Here is a 25,704-nt window from a genome sequence, read left to right on the forward strand (position 1 = left end):
CGCCCCTCTGCGGGGGACGGGGTGTTGGGGGGGAGAGAGAGAGATGAGAAAGGGAGAGAGAGAGAGAGAGAGAGAGAGAGAGAGGGAGAGAGAGTGAGAGAGAGAGAGAGAGAGAGAGTGAGAGAGAGAGAGAGGGAGAGAGAGTGAGAGAGAGAGAGAGAGAAGAGAGAGAGAGAGAAGAGTTAGAGAGAGAGAGAGAGAGAGAGAGAGAGAGAGAGAGAGAGAGAGAGAGAGAGAGAGAGGGAGAGAGAGAGAGAGAGCGAGAGAGAGAGAGAGAGAGAGAGAGAGAGAGAGAGAGAGAGAGAGCAAATGCTGGATGATTACACTTTACTCTTAACGGGCCGGAACTGCTGATGTTACTTATGATTGAATTGTATTGATATTATAATTTACATTTTTCACATACATGACGAGTTCAAAAATCTTTAGGTTACGTCTCTGACTGGGTGTGCAGAGTGCAATTTATGGTAATTTGTAATCAATAGTTTGTACAAAAGGAGAGTGATAAAAGGCATAGAAATACAGTTGTATCAGCGTAAATTAATCAGTGTGAGTGTCTGGTGGAAGAAGCTGTCACGCAGCCTGTTGGTCCCGCGGAAACGTTTTCCGGCCGGTATCAGCTGGAACACTAACACTTTGTGGTTGGTGCGCCGCGGATAACCACTGATCCTTCGCTCCCTTTTTACGCATCTGTCGCTGTAAGTGAGATTGTTTGGGGTGCAGGCAGTCAGCTTCAAACAACAGGGCTGTTTGGGAGCCTGTGCAGATCTGTGGCAGATGTAATAGAGCACAAGGACTTGTTTGGACAGGTTCGTTACGAGGTAGAAAGGCGTAGTCTGTTTTCAGCAGAGGGAGAGGAACCATCAATCACGGATGCAGAGGGAGGTGGGAGTCCTCACACATGGGAATCATGGTGGTTTGACGTGCACTGTGGTCAGGAAGGGAAATGCAATGTTGTCATTCATTTCGGGTGGACTAGAATTCAAAGGCAAAGATGTAACTCTGACGATATATGACAGCACTTGGCGTCTTTTGACCAGATTTGGTTTATTCTCTTGCGAATAAGAAGAAATGTCAGAGCATTTCTGACGTTCAAAATGTTCTGAAACAGTTGGAGAGAATGAGCGGTGATCTGAGTATTTCACATAGGTTCCTCAGGGGATACAGGAAAACTGGGCAAAAGAGAGTAGTGGGTCATCCAAGGTGGAAAGACAGAAAGAGTCTCGATGGAATAATGGCCGACCATTTCCCCTATGTCTAATGTTCTACGCAGCATTCCTTATGGAGTCATGGGAGATTATGGCACGGAAACAAGAATATGGTCCACAGCATCCGTGACGGAACACTTGAATTGTCCACTGCCATCGACCTTCTCCGAGGCCGTGGCCTCCATACATGCACCCATCCAATCTCGTCGTAAGCTGCTGAACTCGGGCTCCCATGCACTACGTGTGCCCCGATTCCATTTAATCTATCTAGACCAAGTGTAATGTGTACACCTCCACCATATCTCCTCTCAGTCTTGTAGATTCCGAAGAACACTGTCCTAACCTGTTCAGAATGTCAACATGACTCAAATCCTCCAATCCCGGGAACTTTCTTGTCATCCGATTCCGGGATATGGCTCAAACGAGGAGACAAAAATCGCGTGAGGTATCACAGTCAGCAATCACCCCCGCACTGGCAACAGAGTCAGTCAACCGAAATGAGCAGAGGAATGTGAATGATAGACGAGTTTATTTCAGCTGGAGTAGGCAAATGCTTAATTTGCCTACTCTTATGTAAAGATCCACCAAATCTTTCAATCTTCTACGTTCGAAAGAACAACGTGAACACTTTCCGCACCCCCCTTACCCTTATCCAGAGCTTCACCGATGAAACTGCAGATAGTACTCCAAAATAGGCCTCAACACAGTATTATACATCTTAAACGTAACGTCCCACCTGCTGCACCAAGCGCGTACTTTGATTTATCACGGCCAACTTGCCAAAAGCTTTGTTTACGTCTTCTCTTCCTTTACCGCCGCTTCCAATGAATTCAGGACCCGTGTTCCCAGATCTCTTTGTTTATCCGCGCATAGAAGCATTGATGTCATCGCTGTCCTCCCACATGCCAAGTACCTGTTTTGCCATAAACCAGCCTGTCCCACCTTTTGCCATAAACCAGCATGTCCCAATCCACTCTGGGCAGATGCAATCTGATACCATCAATACTCAGTGAAATCAATTGATGTTTATTGTCATTTCATTACAGTGGCATTCAAAAGTTGGTCCACCTCTTATCAAAATTTCTGCTGCTGTGAATAGCTAAGCGAGTAAAAGGTGACCTGATTTCCAAAAGGCATGAAGTTAAAGATGACACATTTCTTTAATATTTTAAGCAAGATTACTTTTTTATTTCCATATTTTACAGTTTCAAAATAACAAAAAATGGAAAAGGGCCCGAAGCAACTGTTTGGGCGCCCTGCACGGTCAGTACTTAATAACACCCCCTTTGGCAGCTATCATAGCTTGTAAACACTTTCTGTAGCCAGTACAAAGGCTTTCAATTCTTGTTTGGGGGATTTTGGCCCATTCTTGGCGAGATTCTTGTGCCTTCTTGCATGCACTGCTCTTTTGAGGTCTATCCACAGATTTCCAATAATGTTTAAGTCTGTGACTGTGACTGTGACTGTGAGGGCCATGGAAAAACCATCAGCTTGCGCCGCTTGAGGTCGTCCATTGTGGATTTTGAGGTGAGTTTAGGATCATTATCTGTTGTAGAAGCCATCCGCAGCTTCTTAACAAACTATGTGATGTTTGCGTCCAGAATTTGCTGGTATTTAATTGAATTCATTCTTCCCTCTGCCAGTGAAATGTTCCCCATGCCACCGACTGCAACACAAACCCAAAGCGTGATCGATCAACTCCTGTGCTTAACAGTTGGAGATGTGTTCTTTTCATGAAATTATGCACCTTTATTTTCTCCAAACATTCCTTTGCTCATTACGGCAAAAAAAGTTCTATCTGAAATTCATCAGTCCACAGGGCTTGTTTCCAAAACGCATCGGGCTTGTTTAGATGTTCCTTTGCAAACCACTGACGCTGAATTTTGTGGTGAGGATGCAGGAAAGGTTTTCTTCTGATGACTCTTCCATGAACGTCATATTTGCGCAAGTGTCGCTGCACAGTAGAACAGTGCACCAACACTCCAGAGTCTGCTAAATCTTCCTGAAGGTCTTTTGCTGTCAAACGGGGTTTTGATTTGCCTTTTGAGCAATCGTACGAGCAGTTCTCTCAGAAAGTTTTCTTGGCTTCCAGACCTCATATTGACCTCCACCGTTCCTGTTAACTGTCATTTCTTAATTACATAACGAACTGAGGAAACGGCTAACTGAAAACGCTTTGCTATCTTCTTATAGACTTCTGCTGCTTTGTGGGCGTCATTTATTTTAATTTTCAGAGTGCTAGCCAGCTGCCTAGAGGAGGCCATGGCTGCTGATTGTTGGGACAAGGTTTGAGGTGTCAGGGTATTTATAAAGCTTTGAAATTTGCATCACCTGGCCTTTCCTAACCACGATAGTGAGCAAGCCATAGCCCTAACAATCTAATTAAGGTCTAAGATCTTGGTAAAAGTTACCTGAGATCTCAAAGCTCTTGGGTCGCCCAATCTTTTGCATGGTGCTCCTTTTTCTTTTTACTCTAAAATTGAACAAAACATATTTAATACATTAATCGTGCTTAAAATGTTGAAAATGATGTTTCATCTTTAATCTTATGACTTTTGGAGATCAGTTCATCTACTCACTGAACTATTCACAGCAACAGAAATTTTGACCAGGGGTGCCCAACCTTTTGCATTCCTCTGTATGTAGATGTATACCTTCAAACGAGACAACGTTTCTCCGACCAAGGGTGTAAAGTTGGTTTAGTGCAAAGAACACAGGAAAGTAAGGATACAAGTTACATATGGATTGCGGATAAATAAGCAAATTAAACTGTATAAATTGAATTGTGTCGGGTAAACAATAGATTGATCGGTGTACACTTGAACATTGAGGCGGTAGTGAGTGCAGAAGCCAAATAACCTGAAGGAGTGAAATGTTTCTCCATCCTGAACATCCTTGATTTTATGCATCGAGGCCTCCTGCCTAATGGTAGGACATCAAAGAGGATGCCTGTCGGAAGTCTGGGATCTTTGCTAATACTAAGGGCCGGATGACGCAGCACTCCTGATAAACCTCCCTGATGGATGGTCGGGAGACCCCCGTGATCCCGTCAATTGCTCTCGCAGTTCTTTGTAGGGACCTCCGGTCCGATGGTCGGCAGTTCCCAGACCAGATGTCGATGCAGCTTGTCAGAACCATGTCAATGTTTCCGCTGCAAAATCCAGTTACGAAGGGTGGGGTCTCCTTGCTGGACTCAATCTCCTTAGCAAATCGAGGCGCTGTTGTGTCTTCTTGTTCAGGGAGATGATATTGAGGGACCAGGTTATGGTAATCTCCCATCACCCTGCTTCACTTCACTCTCTCTACGGGAAGCCATATATTTCCCAAGGAGGGTGATTCATAGCCACCTTCCTGAAGTCGACGATAAAGTACCTCCTTGATCTTCCCAACATTCGGACTCTGATTGTTCCTCTCACACCGATCCACCAGCCGCCGCCCCCCCCCCCCACCATTTCCTCTCTGTACTCCGGATATCACCGTCGTGGATAAGGCCAACCACTGCCTCTATCTTGATGACGCAGTTTGAGCAGAGTCCTACGAAACAGTCGGGCGTCAGCAGCGGAACGAGCATACAGTCTTGGGGAGAGCCAGTGTTCAGTATAATCGGTCGAGAGACTTTGCTGCACACACGGACAGCCTGTGGCCTTTCCTTTAAGAAGCCCAGGATACAGTTACAGAGAAAGGTCTTGAGACCCACTATGGACAGTTTCCCCAGCGGTTTCTGGGATAGAATTGCTTTCAACGCCGAACTGCAGTCTGTGAACAGCAGCCTGGCATGCAGCCAGCAGGTGGCGCAGTGGCACCGGCGCCGGTCTTCGGAAGCGAAGGCTCCCAGGTTCCAGCCCAGTCGCTCCTTCGGGGCACGCTTTCCATCCGTGCAGAGCTAGCCACTCGACCTCGTAAAAAAACGCAAAGGGTCGGGTCAGGAATGTCCATACTGTGACCAGGTTAATCCGAAAGGAGACCAACCCTGACACGACGCGCCAGACACGAATGGCTGACTGTCTGCCGTGAGAAGCAATGAAATTAAGCCTGGCATACGAGTTCCCATTTTCCAGGTGGGGCAGGAGGGAGTGGAGGGCAGAGTGTGCTGCATCGTCCGTGGATCATTCGAGCTGGACGCCAACGGCAAACGGTCCAGTGCAGTCGGGAGTAATGTTTTAATGCGCTCCATCATAATGATTGATTCCACCGGACGATAGTCATTTAGACAGGTTACTGGTGATCTTCCTTGGCACTGGAGAAAACATCACTTGGCACCTGAAAACATCAGTCTCGGGCGCAGGTAGTCCAGTCGATTTTCAGATGGGCGGATATTTTTTCCCAGTGTGATCAATAGGAGAGGTGACTGAATGGCTCAGATCAGAGTCCCTCTCTCATTTCAGCGCGCCTCTGCCGCTTTTGATCTCTTTTGCACCTCTTTTCTCGGCATTACCCGCGGTTCTCTGTAACAGGAAATGGCGTACGCAGTATGCCCAATCGGCGGAGCTTTTCTGCAGTCCAGAAATGAGGTGAAATTGATGTGCACAGAAGATTTAATAGCTTTTGCCGAAAATAGCAAATACATACAGGACATTGATCTAGTATTACACGCGGTGATGGAGCGGTTGCAGCGTCTGAATGTACAGCCATCTTCAATCAAGCTTCCGAACCAGAGCGAACATTTTGCAAATTTACCTTGAAACCAATGGCACTGTAATCATTAGATGCAAAGAATTTCCCCGCTCAGATTTCTGTCACCTATTCCATAATAGCCGGTCAAGCATCGCATCCTCTCTGGTTGGGCCTTCTGCATACCTATGAAAGACTTTTACTGATCGGATTTGACAAAAAAAAGCTGTCTCATTAGGTTACAGTATGGGCGTCCCAATCAACATGTGCAAAGTTCAAATCAGCGAGGTTAACAACCTAATTCAAACTGCAACAGTCTGCGGTCTCTCTGCGAATTGGCTCTCCTCAATTCCGTGGACTGTTGTGTGTTCTGCAACATAGTACTCTAACGCGGCCATAGGGATGTGTGGAGTTTACCCCTTAACAATGGAATGTAAATATGAAACAACAGAGTGTCACGTGGGTGGCTAAATGTGTGGAAATGTAAAGACCGTAATGAAAACATTTGTAAAGGATTGAGAGATATGGAATAGTTTATTGCACATAATTTTATTTTTGACTAAAGTATATTTTGCTTGATAAAAATGTGTCAAAGTTAAACCACATGGAAAATATCTTGATGAAGGGTTTCAGCCTGAAACATTGACCCTTTAGGTCCATAGATACTGCCTAACATGTGAGCTGCTAGAGAGAGAGAGAGAGAGAGAGAGAGAGAGAGAGAGAGAGAGAGAGAGAGAGAGAGAGAGAGAGAGAGAGAGAGAGAGAGAGAGAGAGAGAGAGAGAGAGAGAGAGAGAGAGAGAGAGAGAGAGAGAGAGAGGTAGTGGGTTAAAGAGGCGGGGAGGGGGAGAAATGGAGTGAGGGGGAGGCCGGGAACTCAATGATATTGGACAATTATTGATTACGCACACTGTCCCTGATATTCTTTCGTTTCTTTGTTACTGTAACGCAGGTCTCATCTGAAAAAGAAGAATCACTTTGGCAGTAGCTGTATCAAGAAGGAAAAGGACGATTCCATCACTGCTGCTTCAGACGCGAGGGACGAGTTAATCCTTTTTCGGAGAATGGAGACAACGCGAACCATTTCATGGATTCTGATCCTTGTTGCTGCCACGTGTAAGTGTGTATTCTGAATGTAATAATTTAGTTCAGTTTGGTGTCAGGCTCGCCGTCGCCATCTGCCCTGTGACTGATCAGCCCGAAATTAAAAGGGCGTCGGGCCCTTTCTCAGCGGCAGGAGAGGGGGAGAGGCAGACTGGATGGACCAAGCTTGCAGCAGAGTCCAGCGGTTCTACCCCCTGTTAACGGTTGGACTGTGATGGGGAAGGTTCCTATAAACTGCTTCTGATTCATTTCCAGTTGTCACTCTGATAGAACGTGCTGAGCTAAAACCCACTCACAATGGCCTCGAAACCTAACTACGTTCTGATACGCTTACGTAAAAACGCTTCTCCAATCAAGTAGTACTACTAGTAGTAGTAGTGGTAGTAGTAGTACTACTAGTAGTAGTGGTGGAAGTCGTAACTATAAAAGTTTAGGGAATGAGGAAAGACATTTCGAGAGAAATCACCCTGCGCGTGTTGAGTACGTGGAATGCACCGCCGGAGAGCATGATGGGAAGAGAGTGGCGGAAGTCACTTAAGGAGAGAATAAACTTTAGATGTTCGATGGTCTTTAGTTGGTCCCGATCAGCGTTTGGTCCACATCACTCCAAAAATATGCTCCCTTAGTTCTTTCGCTCATTATGGCCGTGCCGTGCGAAGTAGTCGATCATGTTCCAATGACTGTGATGGTCCTTGATTTTTTTTTCTTAACGAATTGATTTGCCATTGTACTCTTCCGAGCGGTGCCTTTCCAGGTCGGGTGACCCCAGCAATGACTATCCATCACCTGATCCCCTGGATTCCCGTGACCATGATCGTGGAGCTGAGCAGCTGCTTTGCTCTCCGTTAATACCGACCACACCTTTTTGAAAGATGCACGAGCACTGGTTCCCGTGGGAAAGGAGTCACCAGGTTATTGCCTGGGGCAGCAAGGCTCGCTCCTTTTGCTTGCTTAACCTGGAACGAGGGAGATAAAAAGGGACATGTTTGAAACTTATTCAGAAAGGAATATGATTTTCGAATAGACCGCAGTAAACCCTTCCCCATCCCAGAGGCAGACAAACTAGAGGTCATAGATCTCTGGATAGGAGATGCAGTGCGATCCTGATGGATCCATCCTTCACCTAGACCGGCGTGAGCATCCGGAACACACGGATGGAGACAGCAGTGGAAGCAGGTCTATTAAAATCATGCAAGATGGGTCCAGACGTAGAGCGGAATCACGAAAGCCTCGGAAGCTACTGGTTAACTGCTGGAAGATGGGTTCGCTGCAGATGGGTGCCCGAAATTAGTCTCTCCCACAACTGGAGTCAGGGAGCCCGAGTGGAGTACGGCACAGCAACAACCGACCCTGAAGGCCAAGATGCCGGTCGGAGTTGGCTCCACATCCCTCCAAAAATATCTTCTCTTATTTCATGTTCTCCCAATTTGTCGGGTCGTCTGATACGGGCGATCATGCGACCATGACTATGATCGTTGTCGACATTTTTGCAATAGTATTCTTCTGGGCAGTGACTTCACACCCCAGTCGTTACTGTCCTTCACCCTGTCCCACGAATTCGCGTGAGATTGATCGGGGAGCTGAGCAGGTGCTTCGCTACTCCCCCGGGGGACTGCAGGCTATCGAAGGGTTGGGGAGCTCTTCCTCCCCTTTGGTAAGGGCGAATCTGGACTCCGTCTCTCCCTGTCCATCGACCTGTCTCTCATATATCCTCAGTGCCGATACCCCATCCAGTTAAGTTAGCAACGTGTTCAATGTGGTGTAAATACACAGTTTCCTATTAAATCGCCCCCGCAACCCCGAGCCCTCGAGCTCATGATACACCAAGCCCGTGGAAAGGATTATGGACAGCTAAGCTGTTCATGAGACTCATAATTGTATACAACTCTGTGTTTCGCCTTCCATCTCTTATGGTCAAGTGAATAACGTTCTGGGTCGGTGAACCGTTCTGCATAACGTAGCACACTGATTCTAATTTTGTCCGTTTCCAGGTCGGGGGGATGAAGACATGGACACTTGGAGCAGTGAGGATGACGTCATCCAGCTGAACATGATGAATGATTCTGCCGCTTACATCTACACCCAGAGCGAAGAGTCCGACATGTTGGCCACCGAATATCTCGCAAAGGAGCGTGAAATTAATATTGTGCTTGACGAAGCGTGGGCGGAGGCACTGTACATGCGAGCAAACGACACGCGGCTGAGCCAGGTCCCATTGCCCCGGGGGCTCAAAGAAGAACACGTGGTGGCCATAATTGCCTATACCTCTGCTAGCGAGTTATATAGCCAGTTCAATGTGGCGCTGAGGATGTACGGGGCTAACGACTCCGTCTACGCGGAGGAATTTCATTACAAAGGATACCAGTATCTTCTCTCCGTTGCCATCGAGAAGCTGAGAGAGGACTTGGGTAAAACACCCCAGCCGACCTACAGAAGAATGCATAAAAGGTCCTCTGGTGAGGTGGGATCTCGAATGAAATTTGGTTATTTTGCTTCGTCATCTCGCTCAAAAGGGAACGAGATGTTCGGCGCAAAAACAGTATTTACAATTTTCTCTCAGTACGGTGCCCAGGTACAAAATTACTCGCTTTTCTCCGATGAAGAAGAGGTTCTGATTCCGCCGTATGAAGCGTTCAAAATCACGAGTTACGAACCGCGTCCTGACGGAGTTGATATTTCTCTCCAGACGGACGGGGTGGCTGGGATCCCGGTAAGGATAGAGAGGGGCAGTGAAGGCGAGATGATTGTGCTGCGGTGTGAGGGGACCGCCATTTTCCCAATGGCGTGGTTGTCCATCCTCGCGCCCTTGGTTCACCTTTCCCAGTAAAGTGCGGATAGGACGCTCACGTCTCCGGTTCGCACTTCAGCAAAGGTCCACGCACCTTGTGGAGAATGAGGCTGGGTTAGCTAATGGATTTGATGAAGAGAAGCTTCCACGTAGAGCAAATAATATTAGAACATTTCCTGTCCCAAATCATTTGTCAGATTTTGTTTTTTTTTTGTTTTTGTTTATCTAACGACAGGTGCATCAGTTAGCAGATTCTTCCACTCTTCCTGCGGACTGTCTCTATCGTTCTTCTTCCTTCTTTCACTCTTTCATTTGTCCAGCATTCTTTGATATGGCGGCGGTGTGTCCCATTCCATCTGTGTCCCTCAGAATTCTGCACAATTAAGAATGCATCTGCAGCCTCTTCCGTGGGAAAATTAATAGTTCTGGACGAGCAATATATCATTCGAAACCCCAGTTGGTCAAGATTAGACTCATAAAGGATCCTATTGCATTCGCTTCTACCATTGTCGACGGCTGTGCGTTCCACGCACCCACCACTCACTGACATCGCCTCTGTACCTACTTCCAAGCACCTTAAGACTATGCCCCCACGTGTTAGCCATTTGGACCCTGGGGGAAAAGCCACCGACTATCCACACGATCAATGCCTCTCATCATCTCAGACACCTCTATCGCATCACTTCTCATTCTCCGTCGCTCCAAGGAGAAAAGACCAAATTCTCTCAACCCATTCTCATGAGGCACGCTCTCTAATCGAGCCAACATCCTTAAAAATCACCTCTGCACTCTCTCTGTAGTGTTCGCATTCTTCCTGCAGTGAGGTGACCAGAACAGAGCGCAGTACTCCAAGTGGGTTCTGACCATGTTTTGACCAGTTAGTCAAACGGACCAGAAGGTAGTTAACATGGTTAACAGCAACCAGCTTCTACCAGATAATCACCGAAAAACATTTCACTTCACAGGCCTTCACCAGGGCCAAAATCGCCCCAACATTGACGGAACGCTCGTGCAGTAATATTGTCTCTCAAAAAAGGCAAGTCACCTGTTTCGCTGCCTGCAGAGGGCGCTCGCTCACACTAACATTTCTGTAGAGTCAAAGAATCACAAGCACAGGAGCGGGGTCTTTACTCCGTTCCGCAAGCCGACTGTCTCCTTCGCACCGATACCTAACTCACAGCAGCTCCACAATCATTTATGTCTTGGTGCTTCAAGTACAAATGGTTATTTATTTTTATGAAGGGTGCCCATCGGGTACTATATTTTAGATTTCAAATATTCAACTTACTCAGTCCTTTCAATATAGATCTCTTACTTTAACGGTACATGCTGGCACTCTGTCGTGTGGGTGGTGTGTGGCAGTGAAAGGGTTTCTCAATCTCTTTTCTATATTTCTCCTCACGATAGTTGGATTTTCGGTTTATGTCTCAGAGTGCCCGATTCTTCCCCGCACCGAGGAATTCCCCACGACTGGTGGCATCTCTACAAAGATTGGTGGTTATCGGTCACGGCAGAGTTCGACCGTAACCCCCTGCGGCCGAGCTTTAAGGGCGGACAATCCGTTGCAACGGGACAGTTCCACTCTCTGGGCCTTAGAAGTGCAAGTCCAATTGATATAGAAAAGCATCACACCCGTTCTATCGGTGGACGGCCATGACGACTTTTGTGTCCTGTCACACCATTCGTCCCAGTGCGCTGCAGTGCCGCATTGCTGTTCGCTGGATCTCAAGGTTGATCTCACAAGCCCAGCCCGCTGGAGCTCAGAAATGGTGGAGAAGGCATGTCTCTACCTGTGTGTGGAGGCGGGGATGGGATGAGGAATGGTGGGTGGTTTTCATTGCAATGTACCAAATACTGAATGGCCTAGATAAAACGGACTTTGAGAGCATGTCTCTTGTCGTGCTGGAGTGTAGGACCAGGTTGCGTTGCCTCAATAGAGATGGATGTGTCCTTCGAGAAGACTAACGGATGTGAGGTTTGATCTAGGAATTCACTGCCACCGATAGCAGTGGAGGGCAACTCACTGGATATATTTATAACGGTGTGGCATAGTAAAATAGAAATTAGTAATTGGCTACTGGCGAGACTGTAGATTGGAATGATTGGAGGTGGGAATCAGATTGAAGAGACTAGGAGAGAGGAGGTTAGATCACAAATAGAGAAAGCTAGTAGACAGAGTATGAGGGAGGACAGGCAGCTGATAGAGAAGGGAAGCATTCAGACCGAAGATGTAGGGGAGAAGGAAGAAAAATATGATAGTAATGTTGTTTGCACCGTTAGGGATAAACAGAATGTAAGAGGTGGAGAATTTCTTAAATTCATTTATTATAATGCTAGGAGCATTGTAAGAAAGGAGGTTGAGCTTAGAGCACGGATTGATACCCGAAATATGATGTTGTAGCTATTAGAGAAACACTTTTGCAGGAGGGATGTGATTGACAACTAATTATTCATCGATTTCGTAGCTTGAGGTGTGAAAGAATCGGAGGGGCAAGGGGGGAGGTGCTGCTTTGCTTGTCAGATAAGCGGTGCTTTGGCAGGATAGATCAGAGGGCGCGTCTAGGGAGACTATTTGAGTGGAATTGAGGAATGTGTGTAGTAGCACTATGGGGGAATATTGTAGATCACCTAACGGGATGCGAGAATTGAAGGAGCAAATTTGTGAGGATGTAGCAGATATTTGCAGAAAGAACAGGGTTGTGATTGTAGGAGATTTTAAATTTCCACACATAGACTGGGAAGCTCATTCTGTAAAATGGTTGGATGGTTTGGAGTTTGTAAAATGTGTGCAGCATAGTTTTTTGCACTACATAAAGGTTCCATCTAGAGAAGTGGTACTGTTTGGATCTCCTGTTAGGGAATGAAATAGATCAGGTGACGGAGGTATGTCTAGGGGAGCACTTCGGGTCCAGTGATCACAATGCCTTTAGTTTCAATATAATTATGGAGAAGGATAGGATTGGACCCGGGGTTGACATTTTTGATTGGAGAAAGGCTAACTTTGAGGAGATGCAAAAGGATTTGGAGAAGTGGATTGGGACAATTTGTTTTATGGGAAGGATGTAATAGAGAAATAGAGGTAATTAAAGTAGAAATTTTGAGGTTACAGAATCTTAATGTTCTTGTAAGATTGAAAGGTCAGGATAAAATTTTAAGAGTGCCACGGTTTTCAAGGAATATTGGAAACTTGCTTCGGAAGAAGAGAGATATCTGCAAATAAATATAGGCAGCATGGAGTAAATGAGGTGCTCGAGGAATATAAAGAAAGTAGAAAGAATCTTAAGAAGAAAATTAAAAACTCTAAAAGAAGAATCGAGATTGCTTAGGCAAGTATGGTGAAAATAAATCCGAATAGTTTCTTCAGCTATATTAATAGCAAAAGGATAGTGAGGGATAGAATTGATCTCTTAGAAAATCAGAATGGACAGCTATGTGTCGAACCAAAAGAGATGGGGGAAATTTTGAACAATTTCTTTTCTTCGGTATTCACTACGGGGAAGGATATTGAATTGTGCAAGATAAGGGAAACAAGTAGGGTAATTATGGGAACTATCATGATTAAAGAAGAGGAAGTACTGGCGCTTTTAAAGAATATAAAAGTGGATAAGTCTCTGGAGACTGACAGAATATTCCCTAAGATCCGAAGGAAAGTTAGTGTAGAAATAGCAGGGGCTCCGACGGGAATACTTCAAATTTCTTTAGAAACGGGGATGATGCCAGAAGATTGGTGCATTGCGCATGCGGTTCCATTTTTCCCATTGTTTAAAAAGGGTTCTAAGAGTAAACCTAGTAATCATCGGCCTGTAAGTTTGACGTCAGTGGTGGGTAAATTAATGGAAAGTATTCTTAGAGTTGGTATATATAATTATCTGGGTAGACAGGGTCTGATTCGGAACAGTCAAACTGGATTTGTGCGTTGAAGGTCATGTTTGACTAATCTTATTGAATGTTTTGAACAGTTTACTAGGAAAGTTGACGAGGATAAAGCAGTGAATGTTGTCTATCTGGATTTCAGTAAGGCCTTTGTTAAAGTTCCACACGGAAGTTTAGTTAGGAAGGTTCAATAATTAGGTATTAATATTGAAGTAGTAAAATGGATTCAAAAGTGGCTGCATGGGAGTTGCCAGAGATTATCAGGTTGGGTTGGAGGCCGGTGACTAGTGGTGAGCCTCAGGGATCTGTACTGGGTCCAATGTTGTTTGTCATATACATTAACGATTCGAATGATGGGTTGGTAAACTGGATTAATAAATATGCAGATGATACTAAGATAGGTGGCGTTGTGGATAATGGGGTAGGTTTTCAAAGCTTTCAGAGAGATTCAGACCAGTTAGAAGAGTGGGCTGAAAGATGACAGATGGAGTTTAATGCTGATGTGTGAGGTTCTATATTTTGGTAGGACTAATCAAAATCGAACAAACATTGTAATGGTAGGGCACTGAGGGATGCAGTAGAGCAGAGTGATCTATGAATAATGGTACATCGTTCTCTGAAGGTGAAATCTCATGTGGATAGAGTGGTGAAGAAAGCTTTTGGTATGCTGGCCTTTATAAATCAGAGCATTGAGTGTAGGAGTTGGGATGTAATGTTAAAATTGTACAAGGCATTGTTGAGACCAAATTTGGAGTACTGTGTACAGTGCTGTTCATCGAATTATAGGAAAAATGTCAATGAATAGAGAGATTACAGGAGGAGATTTAATAGAATCTTATCTAGTTTTTAGCACTTAAGTTACAGAGAAAGGTTAAACAAGTCAGGTCTTTATTCTTTGGAGCATAGAAGGGTGAAGGGAGACTTGATAGAAGAATTAAAAATTATGTTGGGTATAGACAGAGTTTACGTGGATAAGCTTTTCCATTGACGTTAGCGGAGATTCAAACAAGAGGACATGAGTTGAAAGTTAGGGGGCAAACGCCTAACGGTAATTTCAAACGAGGGGGAACTTCTTTAATCGGAGAGTGGTAGACTTGTGGAACGAGCTTCCAGTAGAAGTGGTAGAGGCGGGTTCGATGTATGAAGATACTTAAATATTTTTTCAGTAATTATAAAAGCTAAATATCTAAAACAATCAGTAACTTTAAAGGGAATATTGTCATATATAGCGATAGATTCATTTAAAGGAAGCAATCACTTTTACTAAAATTTATTTTATATACTGAAAAATCTCCGAATTCGTTTAATAATTTTAGCAAAGCAAGAATAGATTTGTCAGGCTTAGATATTAGCCTGACAAATACTAGGATACTAGTAAATACTTAGATACTAGGATGTTACCTGGGTTTCAGCAAATAAGTTACAGAGAAAGGTTGAACAAGTTAGGTCTCTATTCATTGGAGCGTAGGTTGAGGGGGGATTTGATTGAGGTATTTAAAATTTTGAGAGGGATAGATAGAGTTGACTTGAAGAGGCTGTTTCCATTGAGAGTAGGGGAGATTCAAACTAGAGGACATGATTTGAGAGTTAGGGGGCAAAAGTTTAAGGGAAACACGAGGGGGTATTTCTTTACTCAAAGAGTGATAGCTGTGTGGAATGAGCTTGTAGAAGTAGTAGAGGCCGGTTCAGTTGTGTCATTTAAGGTAAAATTGGATAGGTATATGGGCAGGAAAGGAGTGGAGGGTTATGGGCTGAGTGCGGGTAGGTGTGACTAGGTGAGATTAAGGGTTCGGCACGGACTAGGAGGGCCAAGATGGCCTGTTTCCGTGCTGTCATTGTTATATGGTTATATGGTTATATAAACCAATAAATCGTCAGCGTAAAGAAAGTCCTTGTGCATGGTCTCATTCACAAAAATCCCATGATTATTTTTGGCTTCACGAAGAGCAATAGCAATTGGTTCTTATAATAATTAAATAACAAAGGACTTAATGGACAACTTTGTCTTGTCCCCGTGATAGATGAAAAAAAGGAGACCTACAGTTGTCAGTGACAACAGTAGCAATAGCAGCTTTATATATCATTTTAATCCAATTATTAAAAATAACACCAAAACCATATTTTCCCAAAACATTAAATAAATATTTCCATTCCACTCGATCAAACGCTTTATCAGCATTGTGGAGTTTTCGAAGAGGGCGAATATACGATAAAGAATTTTCTTTCTTTTCTCATGTATATCATGATTTCTTTAGAACTGATTACTTTTTGATCGACTCGCTATTAGTTCCATCTGTTACTGCCTGTGAGTACGATGCAATCTCTATTTCCGATCATGTGTCCTTGAAACTATCAATCAAATTAACTGATGTAACTTGTGGCGTTAGGCAATGGCTGTTCAATTCTACTCTACTTCTGGACTTAAGCTTTGCTAACTTTATTAATGAACAGAATTCTTTTTCTTTTCGATAACTTTACGGAAGAAATCTCTAGTGAGATATTTTAAAGTATACTTCTGTGGCCAAATTATATCAGCTTTTGCTGTATTGAAATGAAAAATAAATAATAATGAAATACGTATCTTGGTTGATAAGAATAAAGACATCAATACAAAATATTCTGCTACTCCGAATATGAAGCTTTATAAAAAGAGAGTTGACCTTCAGATACAACACAGATTGTTATTAACAGCCCCGATTGACAATCAATTACTGCAAACTAATAGTCATTATTATTAATGTTCGTAAACGGGATGGTTGTTGACGGTTGACTATGACGAATTTAATAAACCTTTTCAGGAATTCAATACCCCTTTATACCAATCGGGATTTCCTGATGATTCTACGATGACGCATGAATTCTTGAGGAAATTCAATATTCCTAAATTACCACTTAATCAACGTTTAGCATTGGTTGCAGCCATCACGGAAGAAGAAATAAAAAAATCAATTTATTTGATGAATTCTGTTAAAGCATCTGGTTTGGATAGGTAAACAGTACAATTTTTCAAATCTTTTTCAAATCTACTTTCTCCTTGGTTATGTAGAATCTTTAAGGATGCCTTAATTGTAGGAAAATTAGCACAATCATTTGAGGAAACATCTATTTCTTTAATTCCTAATAAAAGATATAGAACCCACTGAATGTGCATCAAAAGACACGTATCCTTGTTGAACGTGGACTCCAAAATCTTTTCCAAAAATAAAGGGAATTAGATCGGAAAAAATGTACGGCCACAAATTGTCTCTGATGACCAGACGAGATTTATTAAAAATCGTTACTCGTATTTCAATGTTGCGATGTTAATGAAAGTTGGATATACTCCTTCATCTAAAACCCCAGATTGTGTTATTTCGCTTGACGCCGAGAATCCGTTTGATAGAGTTGAATGGGAATATTTATTTAACATGCTTGAGAAATTTAATTTTAGCCCAATGTTTATATCTTAGATGAAATTGAGTGTTTAATAAATGTTTTATTTCTTATAAAAAAAAAACCCTGCCTCACTTATACATTTATTGTTGCTGAATTCGTAACACCACGATGAGTGAACCTCGAGCGCGAGTCTGTACAGGGGTCCTCACTGGCTTTTATCTCAGGGGCTTCGCTTCCCTTTGCACTTACTAAACTGAATAGAAACATTACTAATCCAATATTCAACATACAATATGAATATAGTTTCAATTCCGTAAATTTTTGGATTGTATAAATTTATCCTAACAGGTCCGTTTATATCTATTTTTTTCTTCCAACCATCTAGAGTTGATCAAACTTTTCTTTTACGGAGAACGAAGGGAATAACATGTTTTCGTGATTTATTCATGGATAACCGTCCCATATCTTTTGAACAGTTGTCTAACATATTTTGACTAGATCACATTTCTTCAGATATTTACAGATTAGAAAATTTTTGAATATTATTTTACCTACTTTTCCGATATCACAGCAAACAGAAATTACAAAAAAATTACGTTTAAACCCCTATCAGAAGAGTTTAATAGCAATTATTTATGATCTGATTACGAAAATACGTCTAGGTACACCTGATCAAATTAAGATTGAAATGCAAAGAGAACTTTAGATATTTTTATCAATAGAGAAATCGGAGAAAAGTCTAAATTCCAACGAGTTAACAGTTTTTCCATGTGTGCTAGACACGCTTTCATTCAATTTAAGGTAGTTCATTGGGTCCATATGTCCAAGGATAAGTTAGCTCGTTTCTATTGCCAGATAAATCCTGTCTGTGATGGATGTAAGTCTGAGGTAGGTTCCTTGATATGTATGCTCTGGTCTTGTTCTCTTTGTGAAAACTATTGGAAAGATATTTTTGATATTATTTCAGCAGTTTTGCGTATTGATTTTCACCTTCATCCTATTACTGCAATTTTTGGATTAACAGTGATGGACTCTAGTCAATTTTATTTAAACGGAAAGGTTCTAATCCCCTTACTACATTTCAATGGTTTTCCTAAAGCATATCGTGCTTAAACGTGGAAAAACTTAGGAGTGGCACTATCGACCCTTGGGTTAAATTTGAAGAAACTTGTCACCATTTATGCAACAATTTCATATGATGTAAGCTGACCTTTACCGAATCCTTCTCAATAACTTTTTCTTCGTGTGTACAGGAGCGAAGTTAATGATAAATAATGTTTCTGTATATGTTAATCGTTATTAATGCAATCCTGATCTCTTTGTATCGTTATCACTGTTCTGTTTATTTACTTGAAATTCAATAAAAAAAGATTGATGAAGTCAACTTTCCGCTCCTTTATCTCCACAGTTCTTTCATACCTATCCCCTCCCCCCTTTATCTTTCCTCTGATTGGTTTTCCACCTGGCGCCTCTTGTCCTTCCCCCTCCCCTATCTCTTTTACTGGGCTTCTGCTCCCTCTTCCCCTCCCCCTCCATTCCTGATGAAAGGTCTCGGCCCGAAATGTTGGCTACACTTTTCTCACGAATGCTGCATGACCTGCTGAGTTCTCCCAGCTTTGATCCACAGCATCTGCAGTTGTATTTTTGCGCTTTGATAAAATCACTTCACGTACGACACCAGGATGATTATCGACCTGTCCCGTGGTTCTGTAAATTCATGGCCATTCTTTTTTATAAAACACAAATGGTACGACTATGACTGGCCCAATACAGGTTTAACTCCGTTCCTCCCTTTCGCTGGGATCCTGCTGACAGAGTCAGATTATTGTGGCCAGACGGTTCGTAAGGGGCTGGAGGATCAGAACAAGGGGAGGAACCGCAGTGACCCGGAGAAGGAGAACAGAAGGATGCGCTCTTCATCCTCTCCGGCAATTCCATCCCCCTGTGGATGGCGATGGTTGTAAGTGTCATAAGTTATCGGGTCTCAGGAAAAGGATCCGATTTCACAGATTCTGTTTTGGTATTTCACTACGTCGGGGTGTTGCTGAGGGATTTCAGCTCCTGCACAAACACAACTATTCAGACGGTGATTCAGTGGAAATTCAGGGAGCGGGCGATCAGCGCGGTGAAACATCCTGCACACAAGCCGGAGTCGGCCGAAGCGTCTCCAATCAGGACTCCAGTTCCTCGCATTCACCGGCTGATCTCCCCAGGAATCATTATCGGGCGAATTGTCCAGCAGCAGCACCGGGGTGTTAGGATAATGCGTGTGTCGGAGGGGGGTGGGTGGGAAATGGGTGCGGTAAATCACTGCTCTGGTTCCCAGAGGATGTCTGCGCCTTATCCAGCTGATGCTGGTTCGCTCACCCACTTTCAATCCCGCTAGTCTCAGCTCTCCCGTTGAGTGATTGGCTAACGTGAAGAATCGGGTGGGGTTGGATACATGGCGGTTCACTCTTCAACTTGAAGGCGCTGTCCCGCCACGAAATTGACTGGAGTGTGGTGTCGAGAATTGGGAAATAAATTTCTATCTCCTTTTTTTCCCCAATGAAAGCTAAATTGTTCCGAAGAGCACTATAGATTGGAAATAATGAAAGACGATGCTCTGAATTAAATTAGTCACTCCATTAACGTAATAACTTTTACACGAATAATACTAACCAGCAAATACTGAAATGAAGCCTGCATTGGATATGTTTCAACCTTATATGCTTCACACTCAAATAGTATGTGTTCCGCTATTTCATTATGACTATACCTACACGACCCAGAATCACACATAAGAGATAATCTGCGGATACTGGTAATATAAATCATCAGACACAAAATTCAGGAGGAAATTTCAGGAAAATTCAGGATGCTGGCCAGGCAGCATCTGCGAAAAAGAGTGAATAGTCAACGTTTCGTTCCGAGACGCATCAGAAGGACTGCAGTACGTAGATGAGGAGTCAGAGTTAGATGTTAGCCGGAGCTGAGAGAAAACGTTAGGGTGATATGGTAAACCGGAAGAGGGAGAGGGGTGAAGTAAAGTACTGGGAAGTGGATTGCAGAATGGGGCATCTAACAGGAGAAGATGAAGTCCATGGATGAAAAGAAAGGGGTAGTAACAACACAGCGAGGCAATCGACATGTGAGGAGATGTTGAGAGAAGGAAAAGGGGTCGGGGGAAGGTGAACAAGAGGGGGCATTACCGGATGTTCGAGAACTAGATGTTGAAGCCTACCCAGACGGAATATAAGGTTTCGCTCTTCCAACCTGAGTGTGGCCTCATCTCGACAGGAGCGCACGCCATGGATTGACATGTTGGAAAGGGGTGGAATTTACACGTTTGGCCACTGGGAGAACCCAATTTTATTTATGGCGGACTCCAGCTGTAGGTCCAATAGGCGAAGGTGCTGGGCGAAGCTGTCTCCTATTTTACGTTGGGTCTGACCGATACACAAGAGGTCACACCGGGATCAGCGAACACCGTCGCTGACCAGAACAAGCGCACAGGTGAAGAGTCTGAAATCTGGAGCTGACTACTTGAGGGACACACTTAAAGAAAATGAATCAGAACATGAACCATCGAGGCATAGGTGACTGTGGAGGTGCTGGTGTAAATAAGATAGTGACAGTCCGCTTGCGGATACTGGACAAAGACCCTGCTCCCGTGTCTTGTGATTGTTCGGCTCTATCCGGCAATGTTGCTGTGCATGAACGCCCTCAGCTGGCCTAGGAACAAACGACCAGCTTCCTTTTTCAGACACAAGGTTATTGGGCTGCCTTTCCGCGAATGAGGGACTGTCTTTGTCCCTAGTAGACGTTCGCGAAGGGAAATGCTTTTCTTTGATAAACTGGTTGAAAGTGATTACTGTCACCCGTTTCTCACCGCCGGAATAGTCCCCTGAATAACCCTTCTGAGATAAATCGTGGCTGGGTACATGGGTAGATATGAGGCATTCTGTATTTCTTGGTCCGTCCGCTGTCCGCAGAGTGAACATTCGTGATATACTCACGATAAATTTGGATGCTATTACTCGCGACTGTCCGTCTACCATCGCTTTTTGTTCAGTCACCCCGTGGTCCTCCATTCGCTCGAATGATCTCGGACTAAAGATGACTAAAAATGACTAAAGCTCTGCAAATAGCAAGCACATAATCTCCAGATAGCTGGGTCCTGTTTAAACAAGTACCTAATAATCCAAGTTAAACCTAAATAAAGCAATCTAATAACTTTGCGTCCAGGAAATTGAACGGTTTTGGTGTGAAGATGTTTCTTTACGTGCACTCGGTTGCCATATTTTTTGATACAACTCTCTAGCTGCTGGTTCAAGCACAAATGCCTAACCAGCCAATCATGAGGGAGCAATTCAGAGCGTAACTACTGGCAGACGTGGTCGAGAGATTCAGTTGTTATTCAGGCCGAGCATCAGAAAGGGGAAGAAACGTGAGATAAGTGACTTTCGGTGTGGAATGATTGTCCGTATCTGTAGAGACGGTTTGGGTATGACAGAAATTGTTTATCATCTGAGATTTTAAGACTCCAATATTTAGAGGAAATTGTGGAAATACATGATCACCCACCCCCACCCGCAACATTCACACTCAGACACATGAATCATCTATTTTTGCGGCGGTTGTGTGTGTTAAAATACGATAGTAACTGAAATAACATCTGTACTTTGATCTGGTCTCAGGGATTTGCCAAACGTTGTGTATTGTCCAGCCTCCTTACAGCTCCCAAAGTTCATTCGTCTGCACTTCCCTCGATCAGATTTCATCAGCGCGGTACAAACGATAGTGGTGTGAGAAGATTAAATGGGAACGCAAAAGCCGTCTGGTTTTGCAGCGGAGGGGGTGACGCACAGCAGAATACCACAGACATACTATCGGTGCTCTCTTAGTTTAACACCAGAGGAACAAAATATAGAGTCAACCGAGTGCATCGTCTTCCTCTGAGTTACGCTAAAATGCCCGCAATTGGAGATTCCAAATCCGTGATGTATTTGCATTGGCCGGGTCAACAAGTTTGGAGCCTGTCCAGTTCACTTTCCTTAAACCAGTCTGAAGTCCAGCTTTGAAATTTAAAATATCCCGAAACCATTTAGACCCCATGGGTTTGGATGTGTATTTAAGTAGGGAATGGTCGTCAATAATAACATCGCCCAGGAAACAAGAATAGAGCTGCTGTTGCAAGTGTTCTCTATGCCCGGGGGGCGATATTGTCCAGTGGCCTGAGATAGGCTGAGGGAACAGACGAAAAGTAATCGGGAAAAATAGGTGGGGGCGCGCGCGCGCGCGTGTGTGTGTGTGTGTGTGTGTTTGGTGAATGTATTTTGAGAGGACTGGGGAGGCTGGACAACACACCGCGAGTGACGAGCTCCTGGGAGAAAATCAAACTGCAGGTGTACACGGACACTGAAAGTTAACGAAGAGGTGCCGAGGGCGCTTAGCAAATCAGGTGAGATGCTCCCTTTTGCAGCCGTGTCTCAGCGGAGCAGATGACGGTTCCGAACGATCGCACACAGCCACGTATTTTGCCTTTGAATAGGCTGGAGATGGACTAATGAGGTGAATTTTGAGGGGCACAGATAGAGAAGTGAATCTGGCCCGTCGGCGCCACGTCAAAGCAGGCTGCACACAGGAAAGAAGAGAGCAAGACGATAAGACCAGTTAGCCGCAAGTGCGGAAGAATTTTATAACCGAGGCACCCGTTGTTGGAAATTCAGAAAAAAATCGGACGAAGGTCTTGGACAGGAAATGTTAGGCTAATATTTGCCGTATATGGAGGCTGCTCTTTATCGAACCTGGTAGTTAACCAACCATCCTCCTCATTCGCTCTGCAGCCATTAGCAGAAATAGAGCGGACGTTATGCGGTTGACCGTACGAGACGGAGTGTGATAAACAGAGTTGCATAAAATCATGAAGCGCATAAACTGCGTCACTGCACAGAATCCTTGCTCCACTTTTGGTGCATCAAGAACTTGAGTGCTTGGGGCTGTGGGCGATTTGATAGGAAACCGAGTTTTTATACCACTTTGAATATGTTGCCAGCTGAACTGGATGGGGCATCGGCACTGAGGATATTTGAAAGATTCGCCTCTACCAAAGGAGGTATAAAGCTCCCCATCCTTCGCTGGACTGCAGTTCCCCCGCGGGGAAAGGCGAAGCACCTGCTTAACTCCCCGATCATGGTCATGTAAAACCATGGGAGCAGGTGATGGATAGTAATGGCTGTGGTCACCCGGTCTGTAAGGGTACTGCTCAGAAGAATACAAAGGCAAATCAGCTCTTTAGAAAAAAAGTCAAGAATAATCATAACCATGGGAACATGATCGTTCACATGATACGACGCGGCACATAACGAGCGAAAGAACTAAGAGAGGATATTTTTGGAGGGAAATGGATCAAACTCTCATCGGTCGTATTACACTGGGTCACCCTGACGCCAGTTGTCACAGAGACGAATTTCGGGTACCCGTCTGTATCAACCCCATCTTCCAGCAGTTAACCGTTTGATAGCTGAGCCTGGATGATTCAACTCTACGCCTGGACACTTCCTAATTGATGTTAATAAATCTACGTCCACTGGTATCTCCCGTAGTGTGTTCCAGATGTTCACAGCTGTCTGGGTGATGAATGGATCCGTGAGGATCGCTCTAAATCTTCTATCCTTATATCACTGACCTTTATTTTATCTGCTTCTGTGATGAGAAAGGGTTTTCTCCGGTCTATTCTAAAATAATATTCTTTTCTGAATATATTTCAGCCACGTCCCTTTCAACTCTTTTGTTTCAGGGTATGCAATCAAAGGATCGAATCCTGCCACCCCAGGTGGACTAGTGCCCTTCCCACTGGACCTACTGCCGATCCACACTTCCAGGGGTGTGGTCGTGTTATTAACGAGAGATTCATATAAAGTTTATACTCTGTGACTTCTGTAACTCTTTTCCCATCACGTTCTCCGGCAGTGCATCCCACGTACTCAACACTCCCCGGGTGAAATTGTTTCCACTTAACCATCTCTCAACATCACTTTTCTGCTGCCCTAAATATCTGCCTCCGTGCCTATTATTGTTGTTGTTGTTGTTGTTATAATTATTATTATTGTTATTATTCCGAACAAACGGTTCAACGCGAAGGTTCCAGACGTAGTTAAGTTTGACAATAGCATACTGAGGCTATAGTTGGTGGGGTTTGGATCAGGAACTTTATTTCGGCACGTTGTATCAGTGTGAGAATTCGAAATGGATCAGAAACAGTTTACAGAAACCTTCCCCATCACACTCCGATCCTTAACAGAGTGTAGACCCGCTGGACTCTGCCGCGGGCTTGGCCATCCAATCTGCCTGACTCCCATCCCTGACGCTGAGAAAGGGCGCGACGCCCTGAAAACTTGGAACTGCTCAGTCACAGATGGGGACGGCGAGTCTATTAACTAAGCTAAATGAGTGTGGGTGCCTTATCTGCCGTATGCGCTCGTTTCCGAATGAAATTCACGCACGCTGTCGCCGCGTTTGCTGGGAGCAGACTTGACGTGACCGGGTTTAGGACGGGGTGATGCCGGGTGGATGGACAAATCCCAGGAGAGTGACTTGAAGGCGTCTGGTGGTCGAATGAATCCTATCTGGATTTTGCAAAAAAGTTAGGAAGTATGTTCCCAACTGGAGTGGAGAAGTTGCGATTTCGCGTCTAGAATTTGGACTTCTAGTGAAAGTGTAATGTCTGATTTTGCTGAATCTTCTGAACAGCGACGGAATGGATCGGGGAGCGTGTTCGTTGTAATAACTGGAAAAACCGGCCCCTCCTCTTTCAGGATCTACATTATGAAAAAGGATCAGTGATAAAATAAGGTCCCAGCGCATAATCGCTTTAACATTTCGCAAGTTTTTAACCGTGGTATTTAATGCAGAAAAGAGACTTACAGAGATAGCACGTGTAGCAACGACGATCAGTATCCATGGAAATTGTCGCGTTGTCTCCATTCTCTGAAAAAGCAAAAGCTGGTTCCATGTTCTAAGGGAGCAGAGATGCTTTCTTTTTCTTCTTCAAGTGCCCACTGACGATAGTTGTTTTTTTTTTTCCCAAATAAGACCTGCGTTACACTAACACAGAGACTAAAGAATATCGAGATCAATTTGCGGTAGTAAATATTTTAATGAGTGTACGGTTTTCCGATATCACTGTGTTCCCCATCGCGTCCCTCCCTGTACCTCTCTCTTTCTCTCTCTCTGACACCAGCTGGGAACTTCGATCGGTTCCAGTTCACGAGGATAAAAGGCAGCGGCATTTCTCGGCAGCGCAATGGAGCTTTGACCAGCGGTCACCAACGTTTGGGATTAATTTGTAAGAGCAATTTCACGGAATTTGCTCTTTAATCAAAACCGCAGCGGCCATCGTCGCATTCTGAGTGGACAGAGACGTGGGGAGGTCTTCAACGTCTTGCTGGCTTCAGAAAATTGAGGATTCCCTAAGAGAACCCAAAGGAAAGAACAGCGCAAGTTCTCCTCTTCTTCATGTCAGCTCAGCCGCGTTGGGCCGACAAGCAGCACAGTTCAATGCTCACCTTGGGGGATGTAGGAAGGCTGGACAACCTGCAATATCTCTAACCGCTACAACTGCGAGATGAGCACACAGCAGCAGCTTCAAATTAACCTCGTTAAGGAGCTGGTGCTGGAACTGGATTAACTCCCGATTATTCGGGGGGATGAAGGTGTGGTAGATAGGACACATAGAAGAGTTAGTTGCATCCAAGGTGGAGGTC

At 44.3% G+C, this 25,704-nt stretch overlaps 1 protein-coding gene across 1 annotated transcript; it reads left to right on the forward strand.

The window, feature by feature from the left end:
* The first annotated feature begins 8,971 nt into the window (after window positions 1–8,971).
* LOC132388865 (GPI-linked NAD(P)(+)--arginine ADP-ribosyltransferase 1-like) lies at window positions 8,972–9,748 on the forward strand. Its single transcript, XM_059961294.1, has one exon. The coding sequence runs from the start codon at window positions 8,972–8,974 to the stop codon at window positions 9,746–9,748; it is 777 nt and encodes a 258-aa protein (XP_059817277.1).
* Window positions 9,749–25,704: the final 15,956 nt, after the last annotated feature.

This window comes from Hypanus sabinus, unplaced genomic scaffold (assembly GCF_030144855.1).
Source record: "Hypanus sabinus isolate sHypSab1 unplaced genomic scaffold, sHypSab1.hap1 scaffold_43, whole genome shotgun sequence".
NCBI lineage: Eukaryota > Metazoa > Chordata > Chondrichthyes > Myliobatiformes > Dasyatidae > Hypanus > Hypanus sabinus.

What these genes read in the sequence shown, in the direction of transcription:
- LOC132388865 (XM_059961294.1), top strand. Translation starts at nt 8,972, where the DNA reads ATGATGAATGATTCTGCCGCTTACATCTACACCCAGAGCGAAGAGTCC.